The 27,086-nt window shown below is 47.7% G+C and overlaps 10 protein-coding genes and 1 non-coding gene across 11 annotated transcripts; 7 read left to right on the forward strand and 4 right to left on the reverse strand.

Annotated features, from left to right (window-relative positions):
- Nucleotides 1-373: 373 nt before the first annotated feature.
- CLUP02_11812 (uncharacterized protein) lies at nucleotides 374-724 on the forward strand (the record flags this gene model as incomplete). The annotated part of the gene is made up of 1 exon (XM_049290779.1): nucleotides 374-724. The coding sequence occupies one exon, from the start codon at nucleotides 374-376 to the stop codon at nucleotides 722-724; it is 351 nt and encodes a 116-aa protein (XP_049147924.1).
- Nucleotides 725-2,176: 1,452 nt separating this feature from the next.
- Nucleotides 2,177-3,206, forward strand: CLUP02_11813 (uncharacterized protein; the record flags this gene model as incomplete). Its single annotated transcript, XM_049290780.1, has 2 exons — nucleotides 2,177-2,855; nucleotides 2,923-3,206. 2 exons carry the CDS (start codon nucleotides 2,177-2,179, stop codon nucleotides 3,204-3,206), a joined length of 963 nt encoding a protein of 320 aa, XP_049147925.1.
- Nucleotides 3,207-3,552: 346 nt separating this feature from the next.
- On the reverse strand, nucleotides 3,553-4,125 carry CLUP02_11814 (uncharacterized protein; the record flags this gene model as incomplete). Its single annotated transcript, XM_049290781.1, has 1 exon — nucleotides 3,553-4,125. The coding sequence occupies one exon, from the start codon at nucleotides 4,123-4,125 to the stop codon at nucleotides 3,553-3,555; it is 573 nt and encodes a 190-aa protein (XP_049147926.1).
- A 1,206-nt stretch (nucleotides 4,126-5,331) lies between these two features.
- CLUP02_11815 (uncharacterized protein) lies at nucleotides 5,332-6,712 on the reverse strand (the record flags this gene model as incomplete). Its single annotated transcript, XM_049290782.1, has 2 exons — nucleotides 5,332-6,423; nucleotides 6,488-6,712. 2 exons carry the CDS (start codon nucleotides 6,710-6,712, stop codon nucleotides 5,332-5,334), a joined length of 1,317 nt encoding a protein of 438 aa, XP_049147927.1.
- Nucleotides 6,713-8,777: 2,065 nt separating this feature from the next.
- Nucleotides 8,778-9,130, forward strand: CLUP02_11816 (uncharacterized protein; the record flags this gene model as incomplete). The annotated part of the gene is made up of 2 exons (XM_049290783.1): nucleotides 8,778-8,880; nucleotides 8,991-9,130. The coding sequence occupies 2 exons, from the start codon at nucleotides 8,778-8,780 to the stop codon at nucleotides 9,128-9,130; spliced, it is 243 nt and encodes an 80-aa protein (XP_049147928.1).
- A 3,552-nt stretch (nucleotides 9,131-12,682) lies between these two features.
- CLUP02_11817 (uncharacterized protein) lies at nucleotides 12,683-12,913 on the forward strand (the record flags this gene model as incomplete). Its single annotated transcript, XM_049290784.1, has 1 exon — nucleotides 12,683-12,913. The coding sequence occupies one exon, from the start codon at nucleotides 12,683-12,685 to the stop codon at nucleotides 12,911-12,913; it is 231 nt and encodes a 76-aa protein (XP_049147929.1).
- A 4,231-nt stretch (nucleotides 12,914-17,144) lies between these two features.
- Nucleotides 17,145-17,226, reverse strand: CLUP02_tRNA236. The gene has a single exon. It is a non-coding gene; the product is annotated as a tRNA-Ser (tRNA).
- A 1,076-nt stretch (nucleotides 17,227-18,302) lies between these two features.
- On the forward strand, nucleotides 18,303-19,220 carry CLUP02_11818 (dihydrodipicolinate synthase; the record flags this gene model as incomplete). Its single annotated transcript, XM_049290785.1, has 1 exon — nucleotides 18,303-19,220. One exon carries the CDS (start codon nucleotides 18,303-18,305, stop codon nucleotides 19,218-19,220), a length of 918 nt encoding a protein of 305 aa, XP_049147930.1.
- A 153-nt stretch (nucleotides 19,221-19,373) lies between these two features.
- Nucleotides 19,374-22,612, reverse strand: CLUP02_11819 (uncharacterized protein; the record flags this gene model as incomplete). The annotated part of the gene is made up of 16 exons (XM_049290786.1): nucleotides 19,374-19,605; nucleotides 19,687-19,773; nucleotides 19,855-19,891; nucleotides 19,952-19,960; nucleotides 20,041-20,184; nucleotides 20,266-20,482; nucleotides 20,545-20,637; nucleotides 20,670-20,932; nucleotides 20,988-21,209; nucleotides 21,356-21,521; nucleotides 21,594-21,691; nucleotides 21,748-21,806; nucleotides 21,953-22,006; nucleotides 22,063-22,223; nucleotides 22,276-22,444; nucleotides 22,470-22,612. The coding sequence occupies 16 exons, from the start codon at nucleotides 22,610-22,612 to the stop codon at nucleotides 19,374-19,376; spliced, it is 2,154 nt and encodes a 717-aa protein (XP_049147931.1).
- Nucleotides 22,613-22,763: 151 nt separating this feature from the next.
- Nucleotides 22,764-23,685, forward strand: CLUP02_11820 (uncharacterized protein; the record flags this gene model as incomplete). The annotated part of the gene is made up of 2 exons (XM_049290787.1): nucleotides 22,764-23,522; nucleotides 23,638-23,685. 2 exons carry the CDS (start codon nucleotides 22,764-22,766, stop codon nucleotides 23,683-23,685), a joined length of 807 nt encoding a protein of 268 aa, XP_049147932.1.
- A 1,512-nt stretch (nucleotides 23,686-25,197) lies between these two features.
- Nucleotides 25,198-26,911, forward strand: CLUP02_11821 (uncharacterized protein; the record flags this gene model as incomplete). Its single annotated transcript, XM_049290788.1, has 10 exons — nucleotides 25,198-25,359; nucleotides 25,447-25,539; nucleotides 25,584-25,643; nucleotides 25,708-25,842; nucleotides 25,917-26,003; nucleotides 26,062-26,125; nucleotides 26,150-26,208; nucleotides 26,401-26,493; nucleotides 26,553-26,797; nucleotides 26,869-26,911. The coding sequence occupies 10 exons, from the start codon at nucleotides 25,198-25,200 to the stop codon at nucleotides 26,909-26,911; spliced, it is 1,041 nt and encodes a 346-aa protein (XP_049147933.1).
- Between the last annotated feature and the right edge of the window lie 175 nt (nucleotides 26,912-27,086).

A 27,086-nucleotide genomic window follows, 5' to 3' on the forward strand; every position in this document is an offset into this window, starting at 1 on the left:
AAGCTCGGAGATTTTTTTCTTCTGGCAATGGCCTTCTTTCGCAAGGGAAAAAGACGACAAGGGCTTGGACAGGGGCTTGGGCCATGGAATGCTGTGAAAGCAGGTTGCTTTGGGCCGTGGGAGTTTGATTATCGGGCGTCAAGAGTTGAGTGTTATTGTTATTCTCAAAGTTAGCAAGGCTGGAAAGCAGGCTTTTGTCGCTCGTTTCCCCCAGCTCGTTCGTTTCCCTTGCCCTTTCAGTATTCCCATGGAATATTTTTGAGGTTGGGCTCCTCGCAGGGACACCGTTGGGATGAAAAACTTGAGATGAACGGTCCCTTCATGAATCGCAAACTCTGCTAGTTTGAACACTTCCTCCGCACATACCACTGCCATGACTCTGTTCAAGTTCCCTTCTTCCAAATGCTTCCAACGGTTCCCTTTCCTCTCTGCCCTTTACCTCTGCTCCTTGCTCACCTTACCCTGCCGCAGCTTGGATCAAGTGACCACGGCAACGAATATGAGTGAAGCACTGAGGCTCTTTGCTCTTTCCAAAATGAGGGGTTCGAGATTTTGCGCCACTCAACACTTCAACTGTAGCACAGTCCGTTGCCGTCGCGGGAAAGCGGAAGCGATCGAGGCCAGGCAAAGCGCAACGAAGAGCACGCCAAAGCGAACAGATGTCCGGCGCGGGCTCATGCACGGCGGACCGTCATCTTGGGAAGCAGGGCTAGAACTCACATGAATCCGTACCGTCTGTTAGAAGAGTGGAGGGGGGCCAAAGGATCATTTTAAATCACTATGGGAGGGATGAGGGGTTGACTCGGGCGCAAAGGTACAAAACTCGCGGCGCCAGCGCGACAAAGTCAGACTCCCACACTTCCTTCGCGTCCACCACAAGGTGCTTTCTTTAGCACCCGGTGGCTGGCACGGCTGGCTCGCACTTTGGAGTTCGCACATATTTTCGTCTTGTTATCTGTGTGCCTGTCTGGTCTGGATGCGCTAGGACCGTTTCTTTTCGATGAGGGTAGGGGGTAAGCCAATTGCTTGGGGGAGCTAACTTGTCGAGGAAAACAGCCCGCCGAGCGTTGTCTTAATCGGTGGTTTTGGGAATGGTGAGTCGGGTCGACCGTCACAGTTGCATTGCATTCCTCGGGTGAGGCAGGCGAACATCCCGAAAGTATGGGCAGCGCGCCGTTTGCTCGCATTGCAGTCGGACAGGTCGATCTCTGGATATCATCTCTCACTTGGTCTTTTACTTCTTTCACTTCGGTGCTTCAACTTGTCCAACGCAACTTATTTCTCATACTGGTCAAGAACCACGAACCAACACCTGCATGATCCTTGCCCCTAAAACCACGGTTCCATGGTGTAGATTGCTTGGACGTGCCAAAGCGGCCTAGTCCGTCACATCATGCCCCAGGCCCGGGAAATTATCACAACAGGGGCACCACCACTTCTGGACTCTGTTATATAGGTCCTTTTATTGATGGAGAAAGCCCAGCAACAGGGGGCCAGGAGGAGAGTTTCCTGAACGGATCATGGATTCGCGGGTAACGGTTGACTCTGTTTGCCCACTTTTCGTTTCTGTCTTACCTTTCATTCTTCCTGTTTCCCCTTCCTTCACTTATTCTCGTTCATTACGTTTCGCTTCAATTTCATTCATTCAATTGAAGGCGAAACGATCCCACAAAGCGGTTCACTCTTTTCCCGCTCGACATTGTGACGGGGCTGGGGTTTAGGAATACGGGCAGAGAGAGAAAACCGGACCCCCAAATTCAAATTCACGGCAGCGCGGCGCATTGCGCTTCCCAGGGCGCGCCCACTTTCCCTCGTTTGAAACAAGGTCGCATTTGTTCGAGATACATTCGTTTCTTTTATATCAAGGGTCTAGCCACGGCAAGGCTACGAAACTCTGTCCTCGTCCCGGGAAGGCCGAGATAATGGTGCGGGATCTCGCCGTATAACCCAACCTACACGCAACGCCAACAGCCTTGTCGCCGAAAGAAAGCAACTCTGGCAATTATTGTCTGCAAAGCCTGGCATCGGCAATTGCAATTGTCAACTTCTTGCTTCGGGATCGAATAGGGATTGGGCAATACTAGAGGGAAATTCAATTGGAGGAATCCAACTAGAGGAATCGGAAACGACCAGATCAACGTAAGGTGGCAAGAGGACAGGAATCATCGGTAACAAGATGATGAACGACCGCCCTCCCCCGCCGGACGAACCGGACCCGATCGTCCCCCGCGACCTCAAAGCAAAACGCACCGTGCCGTCACCCCGCAAAGCGGCCACCATCCGGAGCGCAAAGGGATCCATCTTTGGCAAAGCATCGATACCCAGCGTCTACTGGGCCGGCGACGATCCGACGCCCATGAACAATGAAGAATTCACGTTCTACCGCGAGGACACGCCGCCGCTACCTGATGGCACCGGCGGTGACAAGGCTGCTCGGACGCGGGGGTATCGGCAGAGCGTGTTCGATCACGACGAGGAGGATAGCGATCGCAAGAGGAAGCGCAAGTGCTGCGGTATGACGATGTGGGTGTTTTGGTTGCTCGTTGCTCTGATTGTTGCGGTTGTTCTCGGAGTTGGTATTGGTGTTGGTGTCGGCATTGGCGCGAATCAAAAGTCGGACCAGAACGCCGCGACGACGAGGTATGTGCTTCATCTTCTCTTGAACTTTGACATGCGCGTGGACCTGTCGATTGACAAAGCTCTCCTCAAGCTCAACTTCAACGCCCACGCCAACTACTGGTGCAAGCTCGGCATCAACAACAATGATCGTGCCCACAATGTCCAGCTCCTCCATGCCACGGAGCGGCAGCGACGCAACTGCGACCGAGACAGCATCAACATCGATTCCAACCTCGGTGACCAGCACCTCCACATCAACGCCATCCCCAACAGCAACTTCGAGCGGCAATGCAATCTGCCCAGACGCGGACAACACGGTCTACAACGTCATCGGCTCCGACAAGCGCTTCCTCCGGGTCTGCGGGGTCGACTACAGCGGCGACGACGGCGCCATCGACATGTCCAACACGCAGGCGAGCACCATGGGCGACTGCATGGAGATCTGCGCAAAGTCGGCCCAGTGTACCGGCGTATCGTGGGGCAACGTGATGATCAACGGCGCCGCAGAGCTGCGGTGCTGGCTGAAGCGGGACTTGAAAAAGTCGCATGCAGCGGTAGAGAATTGGAATTTTGCCGTCCTGTTATGATGAGGGAGAATTCTTGTAGATATTTTGGAAACAAAGCTAATGATAATGTCAAGTATGCGAAAAGACATATGGGAGGAAACACTAAGATACCAGATGGAAGCGGGCGTATACGGAGTCTTTATGGACAGCTTCAACGAGGGGAATTAAAGTATCGAGTATGTTTCTCCTTAATGTTTGATGCCATCTGAAAAGGATGTGAAATACCCAGCAATGCCATAAAATCTCATTACATCCTCCTCAATCAAGGTATCAACTAGTGCCAGTAAAAGCTTCCGTTCCTCGTCTTCATGGCCATTCCCCACGTTCCATTCTTCTTCAGGTAAAGGCACACGCATCAAGTCAACTCTCACTGAATAGCAGCAACAACGAATCCAGCCATGGCCGCCGCCGCAACAACAGCCCCGGTCTCCCTAGGCTTGGCAGCAGCGTTATGCGACCCCCCGATACCCCCCGATCCGCCGCCGTTGACCGGCCCCGCGCTCGTAATCTGCGCCACGACGGAGCTACACTGATTCGTACCCGTAGGCAAAACGTCCACGATGCCAGGAACGTCGCTGCAGGCCTGCCACAGCGCACGGAACTCGGTGATGTGCTTATCTCTCCACGAGGTGTACGACGATGCATAGGTCGAGTACGCGGAGCCGATGGATCCCGTGATAGTCGGGTCGGAGCAGGCGTCCGTGATGGTCACTGAGAGCGCAAGGTAGGCGGCCACGTCGGCGGGCGGAGTGGGTACGTTGTCGGTGATTTTTGGGAGGAGGGAGGTTGCGACGGATGTGCAGGCGTTGAGGTCGCGGCGTTCCTTGATGGCTGCGTTGGCGGCTGCTATGGCTTCGCTGGCGCGGTTTGGTACTTCTATGGCTTGCAAGGCGTTTGCTGTCGCGCAGAGGGCTGCGACGAGGTAGGTTGAGGGACGCATTGTGAGTGTTTGTATGGGTGTATATGAGTGTGTGTGAGTGCGAATGAAGCCCCGTCTTGCAAGTACTGGGTGATGGATGGGTTGATATGGCTGCGGGCAAGGTCTCTGGGCTGTGAGCACGGTCGAGGGAGGCAATGGTGACTGGAGTGATGACGGTGATCTATAAGGTGAATGCACGTTCTGATGTCGTCCGGTCCTTAACCTCCTGCTTGGGAAAGGAGTGACGGTCGTCTTATATCAAATTCGCCGATACACTTATGCCTCGAATGGTGTATGCGAGCTTGGCGGGAGGCTGACGGTCCCACCCTTTGCTTCACGAAGTGAGGTATGAGGTTCAATACACCTTGAGGGGGCCAACTGATCGTCGTGATCTCTGCTGCATGAGTTACAGGGAATGATGCATGCTCGTCAGAACTCAGGACAAGCCGCAGCAAGAAACCCTTGCTCTCGTGTACTTTGGTATGACGGAAGACTCAGTCGCACCTCTGCCTGGCATGACATCCTCGGCCCGCCTTCTCATCGTCTCGTGTCGGAAGAACCTGTAAAACGCGACCCTACGCTCAGCCACCGCTACGCCGAACGCGTTGAGAAGAGCTTGACGGAGGCGGGACATCAGCGTCAAAGCCAAAGTGTCAGGAATGGGTGGCGCTCTCATTGGCATGCGTGTGAAGGCCGGGGAATGAGACATGTCGCGCTCTAGCGTTGCGGTGGCGCTGAGCAAATGTCGGTGCCTGCACCCATATCTTCCTCCCGTTCAGCCCTGATACCATAGTTTGGTGATTTCTCGACGCTTTCATATCCACCGGCGGCCTGTTGTGGCTTCTTTTGTCTCAAGGGACATCAGCCTTGCCGGCTGACGGTTTCTCCTTTTGCGCCTCTTGTTGGCTGAAAGTGTCAAACGCTTCGACGATCAGTGACATCGCCGGAAGGGGAAACGATGGGAACGTGCTGACCAACCCTGAGAGCGAACTCACGATGAACACCGCCACGTTTGCTTTGACCTTGGAAGAAATGCTGACATTTTCTCTAACTCGAAAGTAATCCGATCTTCGGCGTATTATGGCACTCCGCATAGCTTGGTGTTCTCCTACTCTCCCTCAACCAGAGTCATCAGACTCATCATGTTCGTCATTCTGTTTTCTTGGTTCTCTCTTTTTCGTCCAGTTCTCCCTCAAGGTTCACCACTCGCATGAAACGAATTTGTCCTCAAGATCCCTCCGATGTACAGCTTCCCACCTCCTTGGCTTCAGCCTCCTTGATTGCCTTCGAATGCCTAGCATAAGACTCAAAGAGCCCCATGAACGGGATGATGATTAAGAAGATCGGTACGAGCTGACTAAACACGATCTCATCTTCTGCTTCGGTCGCCTTTCCCAGCGTTGCATGTGCCATGTTTCGATCGTCGATAAGGGACCACACCCCGAATCCGAAATAGACGGTCAGTCCAAGCAAGTTTCCAGTTTCTGACGCAACAAAGTACCACATAGCCAGAAGCAACTTTTTCAGTACTTTCAAAACTTTGCTTTCCGTCCATCGCTTGAAGACTATCTCTGGATTCAGGACGTTGACCGATTGGCCTTGCGTGTCGACAACGGACGCTCTAACGCGGTCCATCCAGAAGATACGACCAGTCCGCCAAGTGAGGAATGTCTGTGCTGTGTAAAAGTACGTCATCAATACCATATTGATTACCACCAATAAGTAAGGTTTTCCCTCTCTTGGCTCGTCCGTGGTACACTTTATCGGGCAATTCAAAATGAAGTAGGCAAAGGCTTTTCCAAATCCAGTAGCCCAGAATGCGAACATAAGGAGCGCAAATGTGGAGGCCATGAACAGAATGCGTAAGGCGCGGGCTAAACGAGCGGCGAGTTCGGTTTGCTCGCGATTGTGGCGATGTGGGTGCGTCCTCTTCACGCTATCTCTCATACTCCGAGTGACTGCTAGCGATAGCCAGTGGGAGTTGGTGCAGAACCATGCGAGATCAGTGATGATAAAAAAATGGTAAACCGAAATCGTACCGTCGGCTAGCTCTTTGACACCAGCAACTAAGATTGCTAGGCCTGTCACAAGCTGAAGGTCGCTGAAAGTGTTGACGAGGTCGTGGGCAATGAGAGATTGCAAGTCAGGACTAGAGCCCATCCGACGCATGAAATGGCGAAGAGGCTCTGACATATATTTGCGAACAAATCTGTCGACCGGATTGAAAGTCTGTCTTTCTTCGTTTGTACGGCCTACGATGAGGCAAAATATTGATAAACAGAGAGTGAGGAAAGCAGCAGTTGAGAATGCAAACAACACCTGAACAGCAAAATTAGCAAATATGTTTATGCAATCCGGACGTCATCCGCCAGCCACAACTTACGCCGATTCCCGCAATATCTGGTTGTGACCTCATTTCGGGGCAACTGCAGAAGTCATAATAGTAGCATGGGTTATGGTTGAAGTCCTTGACTTCCAGCGGGAATGACGAGATGTTATTTACGTCGGTATAGTCGTGACAGATGACATAAGAGTCTGGGAAGTATCTGGCGTTGGACTCCATGAACTCCGTAATGTAAGCAGGCGTCACATCGGTATCAGGCGTCATTCTGTGTGATTTTCGAGTGTTCTATTTAACTTTCGATCAATAGTTGCCGTCTCCTGTCGTGAAGCTTGGTGGATGGTATGGGAAAGCCAACCAAGGGGAACGGGGACGGGGACAGGCAATTTTATATCATAGCACCAACATATTAGCCACTCCCAGGGACTTACAACCAAATCATGCCTTGAAAAATTAACTCAAAGGATCTAGCAGTTACACAACGTGGCAGCGGTGAAGTGCCGGTAAAGAGCCGCGCCCCAACGCCGGCTCCGGAATGTTTCAACGCCATGGCTCTACTAGGAGAACCTACACCTCAGCTCTCGACCACAAAGGCCCCCATCTAAATTGGAGGCTCAAGAAAGTTGCACTGCTTGCAACTCAGATAACATGCCTGGCTTTTCAAGCTGAAAATGAGAGGCTGCCATGTCTTTTGTATATTTGTTTTTTGCCAAGAGTCACTCGACGTGAGCGTCGTACGACTGTTGTGATGATAGCCCGGAAGCATGATCCCGATGATGTGAGGCACGTCCCGAGACGGAGGCTACGGCGCCAGTATCTACACATCGCCCGGCAAATCTCTACTTGTCGAGGCTAGTCGTTTGAAGCTGTGTTCTCCTCTTTTCAAGCTCGGGTTAGCCCCGAGATTGATGGTGCATGTACCATGAGTAGCTTGAGTACTTAAGTGGCCAACTATGAAAACCTCTCTCCTGGTTGCATTTCCCTTGACTCCTACCTCTCAGTCTGGACTTTCACTCCGCACCCAAGCATATCCTCAAATTACAGAAAAAGCACGACTCAAACACACGTATTTCATTCAGCAAACCTTTCTCCTGAGACGTCTTGCTGCTCTACTCATCACTCTGCAGCGTTCCGGGCTGAATCAGTAGTAAGTAGTTATCCTTGAACTTGTGTCGATGCTGCATGGATTTGGTCCGATTCTAAGGTAGCTTGGGTTCGGGTGATGTGTACATTTTGCCCCCAGCCTTGATGAAGGTTGATACCCGCAAAAGTACAGGACCATAAAAGTATGTTCAGCGGACATATTGGTACCAGCTGTACCTTGGTAGCCCGAACAATCGAGTCTATAAATAGAGAGGTCTCGAAAATGTCTTCCTTGCTCTGAGGGGTTTTTTTCCTCAGAATTATGATGCTGTTAGATGTTGCAACTTAGTTGCGAGCTAGATGATGCGAAGTGAGAAGTGACCGAGATCCTCATCTGCTTCTGATGGCTTGGCGGGTCGCTATCAAGAAGGCTCGGTTCTCTCGTGAAGGGTAGGAACGATGATGAAAATATCAATCATAGAGCAGCTTGTCTCTTTATCGAGATATGCAGCAGACTCGCAAGATCGTATCCTGAGTTCTCCTGTCCACCACTCCTTCTTGGAATCCGCCTCTGCCTGCGAGGTTTCCTCCAGACATCAGTGACCCAATAATCATGTCATGGAGTGGTCCTTCCATGCTGGGTGACAATTACGGCCCACTAGAAAACATGACGTTGGAGATGCGTTCTCCAACAGGGCAGTACTTTTTTTGTCTCAATATGAGATCTAGAGAATGAAGAGTGTGCTCTCATCACAAATTGGCAATGGTCCTGGCGCTGGTAATAAGTTGTTTCCCTTCATCAGCACATCGTCGCCGTCAGGCTTTTTCAAGACTTTTCTACATGTACCCAGGCCCTGCAGTTACTAAGCCCGAGACTATGCACCGGAATCGAAGTCGGCGATGTCAAGGGCGTTAGGTTCAAAACGAAATGTTGAGCCGCATCTTGGAACCATCCACGCAGAAATGACCCACCATTTGCCAATCGCGCATCTGACAGCCAAGTGCCGAAAGCCTATCATGGAGATGTAGACCAACGTTGATAGCAAATCCTCAAGCGATTGGTCAAAGCTTCTCATGCCTTCAACTCAATTACTGTGCTGCCTCAGTCGAAAGCTGCACGAGTCCCGAACTTCCGTGTGACCTTGGGTATAAAAAGCCGTCGAGTTGCCCTATATACCACACAGCTAGCTCCGCACTTTCAGAAGAACTCTCAACAGCACTTGTAACCTTATCACTGGACTCTTATAGGATGGCAGCCGTATCCCATCCGCAGTCTCACGCTGGCTTGGGACCATGGAACAAAGACCAGGATACCGTCTACGCCCTCAACCGCGGCGACCTCACCAAAGAACGTGAGCGACTCGAGTACAATCACAGGAGCATCTTCCTCCTCTTTGCGGTGAACTCTGTCTCCAGCAAATCTCGACACATCTTGAGGATCAGCAACACCCTCGCGTTGCAGAAATTGCCACCGGCACCGGCATCTGGCTGAGAGACATGGCAAAGTTGCTCCCCTCCAGCCCCGAGCTGCGAGGCATTGATATGGACACCACCAAGTTTCCGCCACTATCTGACTTGCCTCCTGTCGGATTAGAAGTCTAATTTGACCGCGGCATACAGCCGACTGCGCAGGGGCTAATTAGGGGCCCTATTTACGATTATCGTAGCTAGCCTAACCTACGGTTAGAACCTCCTTTTTATACCTACGCAAATATCTAGATAGTTTAATTAATCTCTTCGTTAACTACGGTTCGAACTAACTACCCTATAATAGGGATATTAATACTAATTAGTAGTTAAATTCTACTATCGTAGATCGGTAAGGTATCTCGCTATATAAAAGAGACGACTTCTTAATACCGCACGGGATAAGAGATTCGTACTAATTAACCTTACGGAAGTAAATAAAAAAGGAGGCGATTCTTAAATATTATACGGAATTAAGTAATCGTAGCCCTTTACTACTTACGAGAGGTCGACGTTTACTATATTAAACTATACTAGTTAACGGAACCGCTTAGGTAACTAGTATTTTACTATTATTTTAAGTAGCCTTTTTTACTAAATAACTTCCCCGCGGCCGGCCCGCGATTAGAAATTAACTAGCTAAATCGGTAAAAAGAATTCTCTATATAATAACTACCTACCTAATTAACTAGCGCGACGAACGGGCTTAATAATACGGTATAAAAGAGCACTATACGATCAAAGAAGGGGATCTCTAAACGTAAATATTTTTACTTAGCGACGAAGGTAACCCTATAGGAGTTATTAAGCTAAGAGATCTATAGTATATAGAAAAGTCTATTACTACGGGGATCTTACAAGTACGCCCTTAAGCCCGCGATCTAAACGACCTCCTCGTAGCTCCCTTAACTACCCCCCGGGTATTACTTAAGAATATAGTATAAGGGACGGTTTAACGAGGGAGGAGGGGATTTAGAGGTCCTAATAATATCGAGTTAAGAATATCACGGATCTTAGAGATTAACTTAAGAAAAAAGTAGCTACCTTAAAGTAGTCCTACGACCTCTTACTAGAGTTATTATTAGCCTAAGAAAAGGCTAAAAAGATAAGGATCTAAGGGAAAAAAAAAGAATCCTCTAGAGGGCCGCTAAAGGGCTTTTTTTTATATTAGCTTATAGCGCAAGATTACTAATTTTAAAAAATTAATAACTAGTAAAAATCTTAAGACTAATTATTATATCTTATTACGGTAATATAAACGTCTGCCGCTATTATTATTAAAAAGAACTACTAGAACCTACCCTTTTATACTAAATAAAAAAGAGGATCTTAATAAGTACGATAGCTAGCGATCTAAAAGGGTAGTAGTAATCGCTAAAAATAATAAAAACGAGAGTAATAGCGAGACAGCGAGAGGAAGTAGGAATCTCTTAGACCTTAATAAATTCGTTAAGTAGTAAAAGTACGGATTTACTATGACTAGTGCGCGGATTAAATATATCCTCGTTAAGATTAAATACGCTAGCGATTACTAATACGGGTATAAGCTAGAGCACGAGCCTTAGCGAGTTAGGGTAAAGAAAAAGAGGACGAAACCCAATCCTAAATAGAATCCTAATCCCTTATAAGTAAGTAAATATTAACCCGGACTATTAGGGGACGTGGATATATAGAATCGCGGATTAGCTTAACGGCGAGTAAATTAACGCGGTATTAATCTATTTAACTAAGGTTTATAAAAAAAAGGGGCTATAGGGGTAACCCCTATTTTACGAGATCGCAGACGACCTTAGCTATTAACTAAATAAATAGTTCGTAAGCGCAAGCCTAGGAATCGCAAAAGCGGTTAATAAATTCCTCTATAAGCGAGGGGTACTATTAGCGCAATTATAATCGCGAGAACCTTATAAAATCCTAATAGTAACGATTACGGAGGAGGAATTCGTAACATAGACCTAGGCACAAGTTAATAGGGCGTACAATCGCTTTAATAAATTTAGAAAAAGGGTGAACGACCTAGATTTCCTTCTTATAATTACTAACGGCAATCTATTATTATAGAAGGATATATAGAGGTAAAATATAATACTAGAAGTACGATAATCGATAATTCTGCCTATTTCGATCTATAGCTCGTCGCCGCTACTAATACGAAATTCGGTACTAATCGGTTAGTAAGAAAAGAAGTAGACTACCCGAAGTTACTAATAGTACGCAGCGACGTAGGGATCGTATATAAATACCGAAAATCTAATAGTAAATACGAGGCAGTTCATAGACCTCAAAAAGATCTTCCCGAAAGAGAAATTATATTCTGGGGGGAAGTATGAGGTCTTATAAAAAACCCTAACAATGTTTTACAATTATTACGAAAAAGTCGGAATTAGGGAATACTAGTACTATTCGGTAGTTAATATTATACTCATAAGCAAAGCCTCTAATTACTACTACGAAGCGGTATATAATCTCGATCGAAACGACTTTCTTAGTATAATTAACGCAATCCGAAGCCGCTTCGAGACCTATAATAAGAACCTAGAGCTCCTATCTAAGCTACGAGTAATTTCTTTCGTATCTATAACTAGGATAATAGAGGGTAAATTACGAGTAGAAATCCTTAAAGAGCTTATCGATCGAATTAATAAACTAGTAAAAACCTAGCTAAATAAGGGGATTAACGAGCGGAAAGTCGGATATTTTTATACCGTAGTCTAGCGCGTTCTAAAAATAAAAATAACTCTATACTAAGTACCTAAAGACTATAAGACGCTCTGCTCGAGGCTAAGATCTAGTTTTAATATTAAAGCGAGAATACTGCGCTAAACCTACTTCTAGGCATACGACGGCCCTTATTAGTAATATTAGGTCGACCGAACGTATAATAAGAAAAGAAAGGAAGCTAGGTACGGCAATTGCTAGTAGGGAATCTTAGATTCGTTAAATAGGTAAAGATTTAACTCGCGAGCAGGGTAACGGAAAAAGTAGTATTTTATTTATAAAAAGGATAGATATTAGTTAAGTAACTACTCCGAGGAAGAGCGTACTAAATCGTACGAATAATATAGAAAATTGAGGGTAGTAAATAGCAAAACTAGCCCTTATCGATTTAACTAATTCCTTGTTATATATAAGGGCAGATCTGGGGGTACGGAACCTAGCGAAAGTAGCTAATTTAGTAGCCTAAAGTACCCGTACCCTATAAGAGATTCGGAAAATAAGGAAGATCTTACCCCCTATACTGACGAATTAGATTATAATAAAGTTGACGATATTAACTACTCTTTCTTCGCCCCGTTAGCCTCGGGAGGATATACGAGGCTAAACGAATAAAAAGTAGTAAAAGCCTTTAATAAGTAGGCTTTTATTTACAGATAGTAAAGGAAGGTCCCTTAGATAACGGATATAGAGGTGGGTAAAAGGACGAATCTAATAGTGCAGAATTCTACTTTCTTAATATTTAAAGAAAAGAGATAGGGTACTAAGTAATTCTAGGGGTAGCTAGAGGGGTCCTTTTTATACTACTTAGATTATTTAAATACTAAGCTCGTATAGGCATTTTATACGAACGAAAGGTACGGCCTAAATAATTTCTATAGGATTATCTTAAATACTGGGGTATCGTAATAGTTAATAAGAGGAAAAGGGTAATTCTAAGCGCTATAGAAAATCGTATTAGTAACGCTTAATATGTTAATAGCGGGTATTACGAGGATTAGCTTCGGCCTAGGTAAGGAAATCGTTGCCCTAGGTACGGTAGAAATAGAGACGTACTTCGGAACGATAACTTTTTATATCCTACCCGTTAATACCCCATTTCTCTTATATCTAAAAGACATAGATCGACTAGGTATTATATTTAATAATACGAGGAATAAAATCTCTAGCTATAAGTACTTCGAAATAATCGAACGACGATAGGGGTACGCGTTTATAAGGCTTATTAACGATACGAAGTTAATTAATTACCTAACGGAAAGTGAGCTTAGACAACTATATTAGAGATTTAGCTACCCGTCGGTCGCGAGGCTATATAACCTCCTAAAGTATTTAAGTAATAATAATATTAAAATAGGGGCGCTAGAGTAGTTAACGAAAGTATATTACTAATACTAAATAAATACGTAGAGCTTACGCAAATTTAAATTTAAATTGCGTAATGAGCTTAACTTTAATTAGGAGATCGTTGTCGATATTTTTTATTTAAATAGTTAACCGGTCTTATATATAATCGACGAGGCTATATTATTCTAAGTAGGGCAATTCTTATGGGATTTATAAGCAAAAATAGTATAGGTAGCTCTACGAAAAAGCTAGATTGATATATACTAGGGACCGCTAGACGGTATTAGAACTAACGCTAGTATTAGTTTTAAGTTAGTAGAATTTAAAAAAAATATAACGGCTTACGGTATATAGTTAAAAGTCGTGCCTATCGAAGCGCACTATAGTATTAGAAAAGTAAAAAGGGCGTACTAGTAATTAAAAAGAGCGTTTAAAATTATTAAAGAGGAAAATCCCGATTCTGACGACGACGAATACTTCTAGACGGTACTTAAATACTATAATGATACTATAGGGCCTAACGGGCTTATACTAATGCTTTTAGTATTTAGAGTATATTTAAGAACGACCTTAGCCTTGCTACCGTCGCTAGATATAAGCTAGCGAGCTTAAGTAGTTAAAAAAGTAATACGGGCACTACGCGAGGTAAGTATAAAAAAATAAGTTAATAAAGTAATTACTACGCGCAATAGGCCCGATATAGGGGTTAATTTAGATATATCCCTAAATTCGGATATACGAGTATAGTGCGAAATTATTTAATAATAGGCTAGGCTATATAAATTAATTTCCGTTAACGAGCGTTCTTACGTAGTCGCGAGAGATCGTAACTAGCTACTCGAGGTATTAATTATAGTAATTAGATTATATTATATAGATCTTATTAAGGTAATTTCTAGCCTATAAGAAGAAGAAGAGCTAAGGGAAGCTATATAACCCGTAGTAGAGGTATAGGAAATTATCCTTAATAAAATCGTCGTAGTAGTATTAATAGATAATGAAGAAAAGGAAATTGCTAAAAGGGTACTAATACGTCGCGGGAGACTACGATGGCAAGTACTAACGCGGCAATTTATTACTAATAATAAGGTAATTAATACTTTTTATATAATAAAAAAGAAAGCTAATTTCGAGCTAGTAGTTAAACTACGTAAAGAAGGCGTAATTATAATTATTAAAAAGCCGTATAAGGGATTAGATCTTATTAAAATAAATACTTTGCGCAATTGAGGGGTCTATTGATTTATCCTCTACGATCTAAAAAAGTATATAAACCTCTGTATATTTAAATTGTAAATAGTTCGTAAAATTAAAAAAAAAGGAATACCCTAACCGTACGAGAAGTCTAGATATATAATTTAGGGGTACGGCGACGTTAAAAAGGTAACGCTACTTATATAATTGCCCACTATATAGCGCTATAACTAACGATTAATAATAGTACTAATAATATCGCTATAGAAGAAGGGATATGAGATTTAGAGCCGTAATATTACTTAGGTATATACCTAATCGGCCACAGGGCTCATAAGGAAAATCCTAGCCTATTTACTAAAAGAAATAGCTAGTAAGTACCTAAAAAGCACGATTATTAAAGTACTTAAGCTACTATATAGGCTCGTAGAATTGGGCACCTATTAGTAAGCTACTTACTACGATTTTTATATTAATTAATTATTAATAGTTACCTCTACGTACGACCCGTGCTTACTAGTCGCGGAGCACAAAAGCGACTAATTTAGGATCGTCGGAATATAAACCGACGATATATTAGGCCTATCCGATATTAACTTTATAAAAAAGGAGAATAAGGAGCTCTAAAAAGCGGGCTTCGTAACGAAGCTAAAAGAGGTCCTTATAATAAATACCCCCCTAGTATTTAATAGCGGGATTCTTATAATCGAAGGGGAAACCGTCGTTTTTTAGTAAAAAGGGCAGGGCGAGAAGATTAACCTCGTCGACCCGAACGTAACCGATATTAAAAAGTAATATAAGGCTAAGCTTGCGCGAGGGGTATATATTATGAGTATTTATTAGCCTAAGGTAACTTTTAACTACGCTAGGGTAGCGTAGGCTATAGATCTAACTAAACGAGACGTCGAGGTACTTAATAAGCGGCTTAAGTAGTAGTAAACGAATCTCGATCGAGGTCTCGTTTACTACCTAATCGACCTTATAACTAGTAAGCTTTACGTCTTTATTAATAGGTTATTTACGAATAATAACGACCTTACTTTGTAATTGGGGTATATTATTATCCTAGCTAACGAGAGTATAGGCAAGAGTAAATTTACTATATATAGTAATATAATCTACTACTCGTTAACTAAAAGTAAGCGGGTAACGAGAAGTATATTAGCGTCGGAGGTTTATAGTATAATTAATAGTATTAACCTCTCCTACGCGATTTTAATAACGCTAAAAAAGATTACTAATCGAATTAGCCTTCTACCTATTCTAACAGTTATTTATACCGATTCCTACTCGCTATACGAATACCTCGTTAAATTAGGAACGACGAAGGAAAAGAGGCTTATAATCGATATTATAGCCCTTAAGTAATCGTACAAAAGGCGCGAGATACTTAAAATCCGTTAGATTAATAGTAAAGATAACCTCGTAAACGCTTTTATAAAAGTAGTACTAAATAAAGGATTAGAGTAATTCGTAAGTAGTAAAAAAGTTACCGTACGAATAGAGGGATAGGTTATATAAAAAAAATAAAGAAAAGGGGGAAAAGGAGACGACCTAGTAGACGGGCCCGAGGTCGAATTATACCTCTAACCGTAGTAGTTAAATCGATAAAAAAAAGAGAAAGTTAGTATCGGATTAGAAGTCTAATTCGACCGCGGCATATAGCTAACTGCGCAGGGGCTAATTAGGGGCCCTATTTACGATTATTATAGCTAGCCCAACCTACGGTTAGAACCTCCTTTTTACACTTACGCAGATATCTAGATAGTTCAATTAATCTCTTCGTTAACTACGGTTCGAACCAACTACCCTGTAATAGGGATACCAACACCTCCAAACATTTTTCTTCTGCAGCATAATGCGTTGAAGCCGTTTCCAGAGGAGATGCATGGATCATTCGACATGATACACATACGCTTGATTGGATCTGGAATGCGAAAGGAGGATTGGAGAACTGTGGCGGCGAATGCGTTCACGCTCTTGCGCTCCGGGGGGTACATCCACTGGGAAGAAGCCGGCGATACGTCCTGGAAGTGTGTCCCGCCTAGCCACGCTTTCGACGAGTGGTATCGAATCAGAATGTCGTGGTCCATAAAAGTTGGCCGCAATCCATTGTAAGTTTCTCAAATTTGTCAGTGCTGTCTACAGTTCTTTTGGAAAAGTTCCTCTCACTACAGTTATAGCGTTTTCATCTTACTCATCCTAGTCATCCAATACAGCATGCCCGCCTAACTTCCACTCGTTCTCAGAGACGCTGGATTCGCGGATGTCGACGATAAAGTTTGAAACACTTTCAGTATGGAGGGCATGATACGAGAGTCGATGAGAAAGATAGCCACCGAGGTTGCTCAGCCAGTAATGCTATCTATACTTGAATCTGGAGGCGTCGACACTCTCCAAACTACTAAAGACATGGACAGGCTTGAGTCATAGTTGAAGAGAGACATACAGAACGGGGCGTTGATCTGAATTTCTCTGACCTGGTTCTGGGGTAGGCGCCCGTGAGGTTGCACATGAGCTGATGCACGAGTAGCTAAAGGCCAGAGAAATGAAGACTCTTTATCCCATTGGAAAACAACGATGATTTAGGCGGCAATGTATCATATTAAGAGCATGGGCGGGAGCCAGCCACTACTCAGAGGTAGCAGAATGAGAAGTATGATAGATCCCAAAAAGGACTGGGGTTACGTACATATACTTGCTGGAGAGACAATTGGAGCTCGCATTCAACAATTTGGCAAGTGATTTGCAAGTCAAAAGCCAGCACGAACTTGATTTCATTTAACTAACATAACAATCTAGTCCTTCGATTGCCGTTTGGCAGCCACAGAAGTTCAACTGTATCAAACTTATGGTATTCAAAATGCAACTGCGCAGGAAAACAAAAGGTAATCGACGTTGGCCTGATTCGAACAGACGCTCCCGAAGGAACAAGATTTCTAGTCTTGCGCATTAGACCACTCTGCCACAACGCCGGTGATACATATTGCGGATGCGATGTGGTGTGGAGATGTTCAGGGAGGCCAATCGTGAGAAGAAGACCCCACGCATAGCAGACCCAAGTGAAGTGAGGTGGGTGACGACAGTGTAGCTCAGGTATGCTTTGTGCTGCCAGGAACGAAGCTTAGGCACTGGAGCCATATAATTTGGGACCTGTACACGGACATTTTTGGTTGTATATTTTGATTGACTGCTTTATACTTGGCCATGCCTCTGATATCACAGGGTTATATCAAAGGCTACGGGGATATCGACGAGGTGGTAGGCAATATCCTTACGTGAGCTCTTCAGGCCGCTGTATTCAGTCAATTAATATCTCGAGACTGATTAATTAGGTCCATATCATATATAAATAAAACTTTCTTAGAGCGATGGGTTGAAGTATTCTGGAACCTAGGTGATGAAGTGATTTCACTACATGGACCCAGGGTGGTGTGCGTTCACCAGGAACATAAAGCAGCATGATGTACTGACTACACTGCAACGCAAGATCTGCGCATGACAGCCGTATCAAATGCAACCTGATCTCTTCTGTCTTCAAGTGTCAAGTAGTAACTTTCCTCAAGGCTTACCTGAAGGAACGCAGTGGTCAAATGCGTTCTTCGGAAAATGTCGCGGTGGCGCACCTTGTGATATGCCAATACCAAAAACCTACCTTGCCTATCTTATTGAATGAACTCTCAACTTCAAACTCTCAACTGTCCAGTGGCGTATTCGAAAAAGGTAGGATATGTCGTTAGCAAAGCAGACACTCCAACGTAAACTCCTGTCCTCTCAAACCTTGAAATTGATCTCCACCCTCTCGCAAAGCCACATGTTCACTGAAATGGCTTTTGCCTTAAAAGAAGGCATATTGAACTTTGTTTGATGTGAATCCTGTTGACTTATCTCCTGGTCCTTAACATGGCGAAGGTCGCTCCGAGATATTTGAGCCGGGGTTTTCAACGAGAGTATAAAGTTTAAGCTGCCCTGTATGATTTGATGTGGCTCGAGATTTTGCGCTTGACTTGCTGTTATGTACAAGAACGACTTTTGTGAGTTATCAAGGACGATGTCGGATGACAGCGTGGCTTATAGTTCGCAGGCGGAAGCCTCGCAAGGGGCACCCAAGGCAAAGCATCTTCGTCTCCCCAATGGAGTGTACGCTCCCACTCTCGCCTTCTTTAGTCATTCCGAGGACATCGACACAGTAACTCTCGAGCATCATGTCACCAGACTGATCAAAGCAGGGGTAGCAGGCATCGTTATTCACGGTTCTATCGGCGAAGCAGTGCACCTGACGAGGGAGGAACGCAGCACCATGATCAGGTGCGCAGCCGATACTATCTACAGAGAGTATTGCGACAGACTCAAGAATACTCGCGCTCCATTGATCGCCGCGTGCGGTGCTCAGTCGACGCGTAGAACACTTCAACTCTATCGAGACGCAGCCCAGAGCGGCGCGTCTCAAGCATTAATCACAGTTTCAAGCTACTACGCATCTGTCGTCAACAATGAAATGATCATACAGCACTTCTACGAAGTCGCGGACAAATCCTTCATCCCATTAATCATCGACAACTTCCCGGCGGCAGCCTCGGGACTAGAACTCGCCTTGGACGACATTCTCCGTATCGCGAAGCACCCCAACTCCATCCGCCAGTGTCATGTACTCGGGGCGAACGGAACGATCGCGGGCCTCGCCAACTTCGCAACATATGCGTGCGTGCGTGTCAGGGGGCTCTCTGATCGAGGTGAGTTCCTTGAGGCGCAGCATCTACAGTCTGTCAATGCGAGAGGGAACTCAGTCGTCACTGGCCTAGGGCTCGTGGGTATTAAGGCGGTGGTCACTTTTTGGAATGACTACGGAGGCGCGCCGCGGAAGCCCTGCTACCTGCCGCCGCTTGTTGAGGTCATCAAAGTTTCAGAGGAGCTGAGTGAGCTGTTCCGAGCAGAGTACGAAGCGAAAGCGCCGGCTACGAGATGTTGATAATTGATGTGGCTCCAGACTGCTCTTGTTAAGTGCATGATGTTGGATACGTTGTTCGTCACCTAAGGTTCAACATCGCTTCATATATGAGAATCACTCATTGACCGCCGCGTCGAGTCAAAAACGTTTACACAGCCGGTCCCCGCCCGGTCATCACAACAGACGCGTCCGAGACCAAGACGAGGCACCGACAATCGAGCCGATGAGGGAGGCCGCAGTGACGGCGAGGAAAATGGGCTTCCGGCCGGAACAGCGAGACTTGTCCAGTGGCGGCGTCGCAGCTGCAAGGGCCGTGTCAGATTGAGCGCCGGGCGCGAAAGACGGATGACGCGGCATCTGGAAGTGGAACTCCATAGCTGCGGATTGCGGCCGGGAAAGAAGTCCACTACCGATTCAAGCATACTCAACTTAAGACGGCCTAAAATTTGCAGGGATGGTGAGTATGGCAATCAAGATTCATGAAGACAGTTCTTTGGATGCTCTGCGCAGAACAGCGGCAGTCAAAGAACATCCATCTAATTCATGACGGTGCGAGTCATCACCGAGTTGAGTGCTGGAGTGCGACCAGCGAAACACTCATAACACAGATATACCATGTAGTGTTGTAAGTTGTGGATAAGCGTCAGGAGTTGACTTGCCGATTATGAAGGACGACTTCTCCTTCGGATTGTCTACGTCTCATCTCACGCCACTCAGGAGGTCTCTATCTTGACGGCTGGCGTTTGAGTCACAGACTTCCACTGTGTGCATGTCCGAGTCTCTTCCTTTGATTTCATACAGAAATAAGAAAGACTCGTCAATCTGATATAGTATTGAGCACCATTCTCTTTGATATTAGAAGAAAACCTCTTGAGTACTCTGTGGATCGTGTTAGGTAGGTGGCCTATCTCGTAGAACTTATGAAAGTGATGAAGGCGGCTTCTCGCATGAGTCTCATCGGCCCTTCCACGCATCTCATTTGGGACTACAAATGGATAGCTCCAGTCAATCTAGAGGCCGTCATCTGGCCAACCGCCCGGCCTGATGCCGAACGGCGGCTACTGACGACATCCTGCTGCATCCCAAAAGCCAAAAGATCCACCGTCCGACCGCCGGACACCAAAAATGAAGAGAGAATCGAACTCAGGAGAGCTTCTGTGTGTACGGAGTATGATTATGTCATCACCTCTCGGCCGATAGAATCGGCCAGTAACCGAATCAAGCAGATGGAGGTCTTGGCCCATCTCGAGAGGCACAGCGGGAATGTGGAGGGGCCTCAGCTCCTGTTTCTCCATCTTTCATCCCAATGATCCCATAAATTTAAAAAGTGCATTTCATCTCCCACATTCTCCGTCGCATAAACAGCTGCAGCCATGTTCTTCGCTTGTATATCCGCGCCCGTCCCCTTTTCCCCTTCCTTGCTTCCTCTCCTCCTCACCTGTAGGTAAAATTCAAACGGCCCAATCCAACGGGCTCAGTTCTGTTCAGGAGGAGTCTGGCTAGGAGGAGGGGCCGAGGGGGGCCCTGGAGCCTGTGCCTGGTCTGGCCCAGGTACCCGCTGATGGGACAGGGTTTAGCGCCCTTGACCCTGCTTCGGATCCACGATGTGGGCACGGGGGTGAGTTTCAATGTGTTCAGTTGATGATCGGACGAAGAAGGCGAGAAGAAGAAACCAGGACCGATGAGCGCCCTGCCTGGCAATACCTGGCCTGGCCTGGCCGCGGGCAGCCGGTCTGCACACCGACAATCAGCCAAGCCGGGTACGAATAGCGAACCAGAAGAGTGAACAGAACCACTTTGGAGGATTGGGAATGCGTTGGCGTTTTCGAATGACGCGTGCCATTGAATGGCCCACGACCTGGGAGCCAAGTCGGGTGCGACGGAGTCCACATGGGCAAAAGTTCATGGTCTGAAGTTGATGAAAAGATGCGCTGAGCGTTGAGGCTATGAGACACGGCTGCACACCGAGTGATGCCATCAGCGCGATCGGGCTGGACAGCTGAAGTTGCACTAGAGAAGGATCTCATTCTATGTGAGATGCATCCAGATTGAACGGCAGTGCATTGCTGTCACCGTTCACCAGTCGGTAGCTAATTCCGGGCGACGATTACTGATACGGTCAAGTTTCGACTACTCGCCCTTGCTTGCATGTGAACTTGAAAGGGTCAGGCTCGACCAGCTCCAGTTCACATCAATAGATTGGCAACAGTCGAGATTGTCTTCACGGAGGGAGCCTCTCGAAACAGGCCAGCTACCCGCACCGCAACTCAAAAATTTTCCCAAGAAGGAGACGAAGAAAACGTGGAGAGCGACAAACACGATCTGTCATGCCCCTTTAAAGACAGGCAGCTTCCAGACAAGCGCATCGACCTTTTATTTCTCGCTTGCAGGGACGTTCCAGGTCGTAATGATCCTCATATGATCTCCCGTTGAGGCCATCGAAGATGCGAGAGGCCGAGGAACCGAAGATGGGACGAGGAGAGGGACCGTGACTCCTCCCTCAATCACATAGCTTTTGCCTGTCTACGACAACGTGAACGAGGTCAACCGTCCAGATCCCATCGAATCGAGTAAAGCAAAGTGGTGGGGGTCATATGGCGGAGCCGCCTGAAAGATGCGTGATGGCGCCGTTTCAGCCATCCCGGTTCAGGAGCGAGAAGGGTCAGGCAAGGATCATGTCAGACGGCTTCGTGCGGCGTGCGCTTCCCCCTCCCCATCTCGCGGTCGAGTCGTCCAAGTCGAACCCTCGTCACTTGTCGTGGCCGTCACGGCGTCTCCGCTGGAACGTCAGCCAAAGACGGGCAAGACTCGGTCGAAAGAGTGTCCACCTAGCCTCACTCAAATTAAACAACTGGGCGACTACTGCCCGTTGTGGGAGCCCTGCCCGTCATCCGCCCAATCGCTGCCATTCCCTCCACATGGAGCTGACCGGGGGTCGTTGGCTGGCATGTTCCAGGACCACGGATGGATCACATCTCTAGGCTCTTGGTGGCCGTCTTGGTGGCCGTATACAGTCTTGGAAGGCTGTTGGAGGGTTGCTCGCTGATGTCTATCCGTACTCTAGAGTATACGCAACACGTCTCGTCTTGTCCATGGCAGGCTGACTGCCCACGGCTGGCCTGAGCTTTTTCTCGTCTTTTGCGTATGAGTCCATGACCATGCAAGGTACTATCAGTTCCCCTGAAAGCTTCGATCGCAACAAGCCGTCTTGCATAGATTGCTCCGGGTCCGTGGCTGGGTCCGGACTGGGTCGCCCATGACACCCACCACTTTGACGGCAAGTCGTAGAGACGGGTTTGCCAGTCGAACTGTATAAGACCATCCTCCATGGCCTTCAAACTCTTCTTGCTCGTTCTTCTGATCTGATCTCCTCGTCCCATTCCAAACTTGTCCGAATTTTCATTCACGTTCATTCTTTCAACACTCTCTTTACAGCTGTGCTAGACACAAGCCATTCTTTTGAAGCTTTTTTCAGAACATTGCAAGACAAATCCCAACCGTCAAAACCCTCTTTTTATACCAACAAAAACCGACCCAAACTCTACCGTGTAGAAATCAGTCAAAATGCAGTCCAACATCCTCACCGTCCTCTCTTTCGTCGCCGCCGTCTCGGCCCACGGCAAGGTCACCTCGCCCACTCCCCGCCCCGCCGGTGATGCCTTCAAGGAGGCCTGCGGCACCACCATGTGGAACACCGAGCAGTCCGACCCGTACGGCAACATCCAGGGCCTCGCCCAGCAGGCCGGCAACAGCCTCGACTCCTCCAAGTGCGAGCTCGCTCTCTGCAAGGGCTACAAGTTCGCCGACAACTCTGCCAACATCCAGAGCTACACCCCCGGCCAGACCGTCGACTTCAAGGTCGAGATCCGCGCTCCCCACACCGGTGTCGCCAACGTCTCCGTCGTCGACACCACCAGCAACTCCATCATCGGATCTCCCCTGATCTCCTTCACCAACTACGCCTCCACCAAGACCGGTGTCGCTGCCAACAACACCGCCTTCAGCGTCACCCTCCCCGACTCCCTCCCCTCCAACTGCGGCACCGCCGGCAACTGCGTTCTCCAGTGGTGGTGGGACTCTGCTGAGGCCGGCCAGACTTACATGTCCTGTGTCGACTTCACCTCCGGTTCCGGCTCTGGCACTGGCTCTGGCTCTGGCTCTGCTACCCCCTCTGCCGCTCCCACCACCCTCGTGACCTCGGCCGTTGCCTCCGCTACTCCCTCCACCCCTGCCTCCGCTACTCCCTCCACCCCTGCCTCTGGCAGCTCCGACCAGGCCGCCGACCCCGTCTCCGCCACTCCCTCCGCTACCCCCTCTTCTTCCGTAAGTCTTACCTACACCAACGTCCCATCTCTTGAGGCTCTTTTGTCATCAGAGTAGAGTTCGGACTGAAACAGTTGCAAGTGGTTCATATTCAGCTAACCTTACCATTCTTCAGGCCCCTTGCAAGCGCAACGCCAAGCGGGCTCTTCGCAAGCGCTTCTAAAGTGGAATTTAGAGTTTTAGAGTAGACAGTCGGACTCGCATCTGATACCCGGTCAGCCTTTTGAGACGAGACGGAAGGGACGAGAGAAAGACGAGATGACTCGGAAACGGATCTCCCAAAGTTTCACACCAGGCGCTTGACCCCAACAAAATCCTGGGATTTGCATGTTCTTGTACAAAGTTTCACACACTTCAATGTTCAATACTTATTCTTCACCCATTATACCCTCCCTCTCGCAGCGACGTAATCGTGACAGTCTCCGTCGTGACATGAAACGTTATGTCTATGTCGGTTCCTGGCGACAATGTCCGAATCCGGGGAATGCGAAGGTAACTCGTTTTCTAATTCTGTTGCGTCCCCCCTCGTCTGATACTATCCTTCTTGCGTAATTTGTCAGCTAAATTTTGTCGTAGGTTTACCGAGTCGGCTTTTCCAACGTCTCAACTTCCACCCCACCATCTACTAAACCACCACGTGTAACTTTCCTCTTTCAGACCGGATGCACAACACAATCAACGTCCGAACTGGCGACATTTTCGAAATGGTTTAGTGTGGTCTGATGTGAAGTCATCACAAGTCGTTCAAAAAACCCCACCAAAAAGATCACCGCTTACGACGATCGGCCAAGAGCCAGGGGTGTGTAAGGCAAGTAAACATGGCGGGAATCCACAAGTCATTTCGCGGGGGAGTTGAAACTTTAAAAAGAGAACAATCAAAACTGATAGAAAGAGCTCGCCCTTGGCAAAAAAAAAAAAAAACAAGTTCCCGCATTGCTGATCGCTGCTAGTAAACGCCCAGAGAGAGCTTTGTTGCATCCGGCCGGCTGGGCACTCTGCTGCGGATAGTATGTACGGGGCAGTCCGCGTGGGCAAAGCCCGGTGGGAGAAGTTTAAAAACTCTAGTGCCAAGCTCGAGAGAAATTTGGTAAGCCCCCAACTTATCCATACACCCCTTCTCTGCGGCATCCGTCCGAAACGAAACATAAACTATCGGAGAGGGGCGGCCGTTGAAACTTTGATCAAGACGGGACGGGTAGCCATCCCATGACTCTCCGGTATATCGGACACCATGAACGGCCGACGTAGCCGCGTCGAAGTCGGGCAACAGGCAGGCCCACGCTAGGAAGTTACTCAGACGAGGGCGGGACGAGGGCGGAACGAATTCGAAATTGCAGTCACTCTGTTCCGCAGATCCCGTCCATCACATAGCCTGCACCTCCACCATCGGCGATTGACGTCGATTCCCATCTCTTCTTTCTGCCCGCCCGCAACCGTCGAGTCATCAGCTGTCGCAGCCCTACCGGCCTGGAACTTCGGACTGGCTGGGGAGTCTTGGCAACCCGGACCAGCCAGAACCCGCCTGGGCAACGACAAGGAACCGGCATCCTGCAAAGGCCGTGACGGTGGCGGGACCTAACCAAACGACCGGTTCGAAGATCTTACAGAGCGTAGACGACGGCCATCAGCCATACCCACCGGGGTGAGTAGTTCGGGTTCTTGAAAGAAACTTCCAATGCCTAGCGATGGCACTCCAGCCTGGGACTCTGTCTCAATGGACCTACAAAATAAAGGAAACTTTAACACGCCTCCTGGTGTCGATCCCTTTGGAAATGTTGAAGCGATGAGCTCGGCAAATGAGGTCTTGGACTCCGACTTAGCATCCGGCGACAGAGTTGTCCAGGGGAATAACCAGCTCCAACCACTAGGCGGAGGACTCCAGCTTCTCTGACCTCCAACGACGGCAGCTGGGATGCTAGAATAGGAATTTCAAAACCCGGGGGGACGTACTACGCCGCTGACTTACAGCGCCGTGTTTATTGAACCACGGCGTCAACTTTCACAAGATATCCTCGCTGTACCTAACGGGAGACTGCTCTTTCCGACACTAACAGGGCGAAGAGCGAGCCATTAGGCCCGACATCTGGTCGTCAGTTGGAGAGTTGGCGGTCCGAAGCCAGTGTCAGTTCCTGGGCCACGCCGTTGTCATATGTCATCGATGAAAAGTCTAGTGGAATGGTCACAGTCCCAAATTACAGAAGTCGCCTCTGTGAATCATACCTTGCTGGATACGCTTCCAACGCCTCCCGATACGGCAGATGAGCCGTACATCACTGCAGTAACTCATCACCCACTCGACTGCTTCAATGCTTTTCTGGTGGTTTCTCTAAAGGACCCGAATCCTTATGTTCTTTGCTTCGTAATTGACTGCCTCACTCATATGTCACCTATTAGCTTGGAAAAGGCGTCCAGGATATCGAGAAGAGCACAATCCCTCAATCACACGATGGTATTTATAGGAAGGGCTGCGGTTGGCAACTCGTGCGATGTACTTGCCTCTGAGATTGAACCCAGTCGCGAAATGATGTCAAAAACGTAGACTTCTCTGCCGCTCATTGGCAAGTGGCGGAACCAAGCCACGGGCAACGGTGGCAGCCGCAACGGTGCTTGGCATGAATCCCGATGAGCCCCGCACATCGGCCGGGAACCCCGCGCCGAAACCGGCCGTCCGGGCGCCGGCGCCGTTGTAACTTGTCGAACCAACATGAAATCAAACATAGAGCCTCTGTAGCTTGCGGTTAGACATTATACCTGAAAAAAGAAAAAAAAAAGTGTTAGATCACATCTATCGAGCCTAATACCTATCATCCTTGTGTCACTCACCAACAAATCGAGCATCATCAATCCCCCAAACACAACTCCTAACTCTTCAAAATAGCCGACCGGACGATACCCGACGCAACTGACTTGCACCATCCATCAACCGACCAATCGCTCCACCCTCTTAACCCTCCACGCTCCGATTAGGAAGGTCCCACAATCCCACAAAGTTGCCCGCGGCATCTCTCCGACGAGACGATTGCACGATAGCACATCATCGCCCAATGCTCCCCTTCTCTCTACAACCTCTCCGTCCTATTGGAGCTCCCTCCGACATCTCCATATCGGCACCGGCTGCAACCCTCCATCCACCCGCTCAGCCAAACGGTTCACATCCAACCGACCAACCCCATCCCCGGGCCTCCCAAACCCGGCTTCGGTAAAGGCTGGGGTCCAGTGCCGTTATCAACAAACCCCACCAAACTCCTATCTCGGCGGGGGAAAGCTCTACCTCAGTATGCAGGATCGGCTGAGGAGGATGGAGAGCCCTCGAGCAGGAGCTTAGTTATGCCTATCACGCAATGAGCCCCGACACGGCAAACATGGATTCGGTGGGATTGCATACATAATGGTGTACACCCGTCTCTAGCCAACCCTTTGCTGTGTTTTCCTTCCCTTCTCTCAATTCTCGACGATTTGAGAAGTCAAGTGTGGCGGTGTTGCTAGTCCAGAGCTCGGTTGCTCAACCCGCAACCAAAGTTGACGGTTGTCTTGGTCCTTCATATCGCCAATTCCCAACACACA

Source organism: Colletotrichum lupini, chromosome 6 (assembly GCF_023278565.1).
Source record: "Colletotrichum lupini chromosome 6, complete sequence".
Lineage (NCBI taxonomy): Eukaryota > Fungi > Ascomycota > Sordariomycetes > Glomerellales > Glomerellaceae > Colletotrichum > Colletotrichum lupini.